The 3,569-nt window shown below is 37.4% G+C and overlaps 1 protein-coding gene across 2 annotated transcripts in view; it reads right to left on the bottom strand.

Annotated features, from left to right (window-relative positions):
- LOC138019779 (uncharacterized) overlaps window positions 1-3,569 on the bottom strand; it is a 20,522-nt gene extending 16,953 nt beyond the window's left edge. For both annotated transcript variants that reach the window (XM_068866668.1, XM_068866667.1), the window contains exons 1-2: window positions 3,422-3,569; window positions 1,374-1,435 (exon numbers count right to left, since the gene is read on the bottom strand). In XM_068866668.1, coding sequence (XP_068722769.1) covers window positions 1,374-1,435; window positions 3,422-3,523 — 164 coding nt within the window. In that variant the 5' untranslated portion in view covers window positions 3,524-3,569. The remainder of the gene's footprint in view (window positions 1-1,373; window positions 1,436-3,421) is intronic.

Consider the following 3,569-nt stretch of genomic DNA (forward strand, 5'->3'; position numbering starts at 1 on the left):
TTTATATCAAAACAAGAACTAATACTAGTAAGCATAAACATACAGATGTATTGCTTTATGTTAATGATGGTTGTGGCTTGAATAACTGTTATTCAATAAAGTGTAATAAACAACAAGAAAAGTATTGTGTTTCAAGGGCAAAGATATGTACTTCAGGTGACATTGAGTTGAACCCAGGTCCTGTTAATGGTTATTTGTTGTTGCAATCTAGATTAGCTCAACGTGGCTTGTCAATATTAGATGTTGGTGGTGCAGGTGATTGTTTTTTTAGAGCAGTATCTCATCAACTGTATGGTGAACCTAGCTATCACATGAACATTCATAGTGTTGGTGTTCAATATATGAGAGCTAACCCAGACAGATTCATTGAAAGCATTACAGGGGATTCATGGGCAAGGTATTTAGCTAATAATTGTCACAACAGAGTACATGGGCTGAAGCACTTGTAATACCAGCAGTTGCCGATGCATTCCATTTGGCAAAAGAGGCTACTTATTTTGATGTACTTTACGTGCATTAAATTAGAGACTAGCAGTTCCACATTGGAAAGCAAGTACTGTCCAGAAACCTTACCTACAGCATTGAGTGGAATGCAATGACAAAGGTCTGTAAGCTCATATGGGAAGGAAAAAACTTCTTGAATACATGCAAATTTTCCCAGTAATCTTCTCACCACGTGACAAACACAAACTTGTGTGTGTCTGTGGGGGGGGAAGGGGGTACAGTCCACTACGACTTTAGACTCCTTTGCCTATACCACACCGTGTTGACCTGCCACTTTGCCAAGCTAGCTATTCTGGACATATGTCTTTGTAATATGTACAAAGCCTACACCAAATGAGATGAGAGCGACTGCACGCTATGAACACAGCTTGTTTTAATAGCCTTTAAAATTGACCAATAATTGGAAGTTCACCAACATGTTACATCTCTAGATTACCTAATCCACGAGTTTAGCCATGGGTTCCCTTTGATTTTTTGGTTCATCGCAACTCAGGAATAAAAATAGTTTGTGTGCACTTTCCATGGAATAATCTCTATGTATGTGGCAGCCCAAAGGGATGAATTTTTGTACTTTTACAAGCAGTAAAATAATTATGTATAAATTTTATACTACATGTAGTTACAACAATTGCTAAGAATAAATGTCTATTAATTAAATATATACCCGTAATTAAATGCTAAAAATCCCAAAAGTTGTATGTAAAGTTCCTTAATTAATTAATTTTGTAATACCATACTTTAAAAGTTGCTGCACACATCATACATGTACCTTATCTTAAACTTGGGCCGCATGTGCTTGCAAAGATATGTACATGTAACCACACAAGAAAAATACAGAAAATTAATGACCCACTTCATGAAAATCTCACCTTATGAAGGCATTGTACCACTGAACAATGTCACAGTCAACAAGATGGTTTGAGGTCAAATCCTGTTGTAAATGAGCAAAGATACAATGTAATGCAAGTACAACTTCAAATAATAATAATTCAAGTGAAACACCAAACAAATATTGCTCCAATTTACCACATTCACTACTCAGGCGCCCCAGGACGACCCAGTTGATGAGTTACAGTAGATAAGATTATTGCAACCTGGCAATTCTTTTGCTTATCTGACCCTGGAAAAGGCGACTGACAGTCTTGATCGCAGAGTAGGAACGTTCATGTTCTGGAGAGGAGGAACAGCACCAAATCTCTTAAGGACATTCGCGCCCAAAACGCTCCCACGTACAGAGTTTTTTTAAACTTGCCACGCAGAAAGGTAATGATCTACTTTTGCGAAAAAGGCAAAAAAAATGGGGGGTCACCGTGCTCGCTTTCGAGATCATGAGGTGCACTTTTAGAAGCTTGCATTATTTTAAGACAATCTTAGCTTACAACTGTCAGCAATAAAAAAGCTACATTAGCGAAATTTAGATCAGGTAAACGTAGTTAATTAAACATAACTAATACAACTAAACAAACTTTTGCAGCAGATGTATTTTTCTGAGGTGAAATAGACCTTGAAAAATGATACATATTAGTCTAAGAAAGAAAACTTTGGTCGTACAAGAGCATAAAAAGCGAAATATTTGTAACTTCTCACATACAGATTTTTTTTGTTTTTTGTTAAAATGGAAGCGCTCTACGGAAAGAAAAATGGGGGTCGCCGAGCATTCAAGAGAGTAAAATCGCTGCAAAGTTCTCAAAGCGATTGTCTATTCGCAATGTCACTCCATTGCGTGACATTTCCGAGAAGACCTGGGTCCACAGCTATCCCATGATGTCACATGCTTTCAGGTTTCATTCTTATGGAAAATGTTTGCGCCCTTAGGATCGTGTTTACCTTTGTGGTCTGCGATGCATGACGTGTGCGTGACATGCGTGCAAAAAATGTGCAGTGGCAATGGGCGCGAATGTCCTTAAGATAAGCAATCTTATGAACAGAACAAATGCACTGATTGTACAACCTCAGTGGATTTTCCCTCCCAGCCCCAGAGAGAGGGATAGAAAAATTAATGTCATCTTACTACTCACTTTCAATATATTAATGGAATACCGGTATTTGCACCAACATAACTTTTCCGTCTTGAAGACATGCAACAGAAAACTAGACTGTCTGATTTACATGTATTCGATGCTGATTATAAAAATGGTCAAACCAAGCTTGAACATGAAATCAGACTCTATCCATACAAAACTATTTGTTTAATCAGAACATACTTAATATGCATACATGTTAGGTACAACACTATATGTTAATCATTTCCATCACCTCACACTGTATAAATTAGTCAATTTAAAGACTTGAGTGAATTTGTTCTCAACGTAACATAATCCCCAAAAGTGGGCTATCATAGAGCTTAACACCTCAATCACCCAAAGGGCAAAATTTTGCAGCAAAGTCCTCATTAATTCCTCACACCCCCCTCATCTTTTTAAGCAATCGAAAGCTTTGTAATTGTATGTAGTATGTAATTCAAAATACACCTGTAGTAACAAATCCAAGGCCAGGACTTTGTAGCATTAACAGCTGCAGCTTTTTTTTTTTTTTTGCTCCATTAGTGAGTTTATTTGACATTTGAAAAGCTCTATAGTCCGTGTGACATTGAATTTACGATCGATGGATATAAAGCCGATGAAATATGGTTCAACATCTTGCAACATTTACATGTAATTGTTTCTCAGCAAATGTTAAACAATGTTGCACAAACGTGTTGAACGGAATAGAGCTGGTCTCTATTCTCGTTCAACATCGTTCAACAACATTCAACGTGTTGAATGGCATATTTCAACATTCAACATGACACGACACACTGTTCAACATTTGTGCGTGTATCATCGGCTTTATAACGCTTTGTCACAATCGAAAGGAATTGGAACACATTCGTAAGTGAAATAATCAAACCACGATTTAGGAGGGATACTGCACTTACCAGAAGTGTTTCTTTCTTGAATGATTTCGCAGTTTTAACAAACTTATTTTGCAGCAAAAATGAGTAGATGTGCGGGTATATCTCGCTCGGTACGGCCGCCATTTTTTTCCACACGTGTTCAGAACTTCCTTTGCTTGAATCGTCAACC

This window comes from Montipora capricornis, chromosome 10 (assembly GCF_036669925.1).
Source record: "Montipora capricornis isolate CH-2021 chromosome 10, ASM3666992v2, whole genome shotgun sequence".
Taxonomy (NCBI): domain Eukaryota; kingdom Metazoa; phylum Cnidaria; class Anthozoa; order Scleractinia; family Acroporidae; genus Montipora; species Montipora capricornis.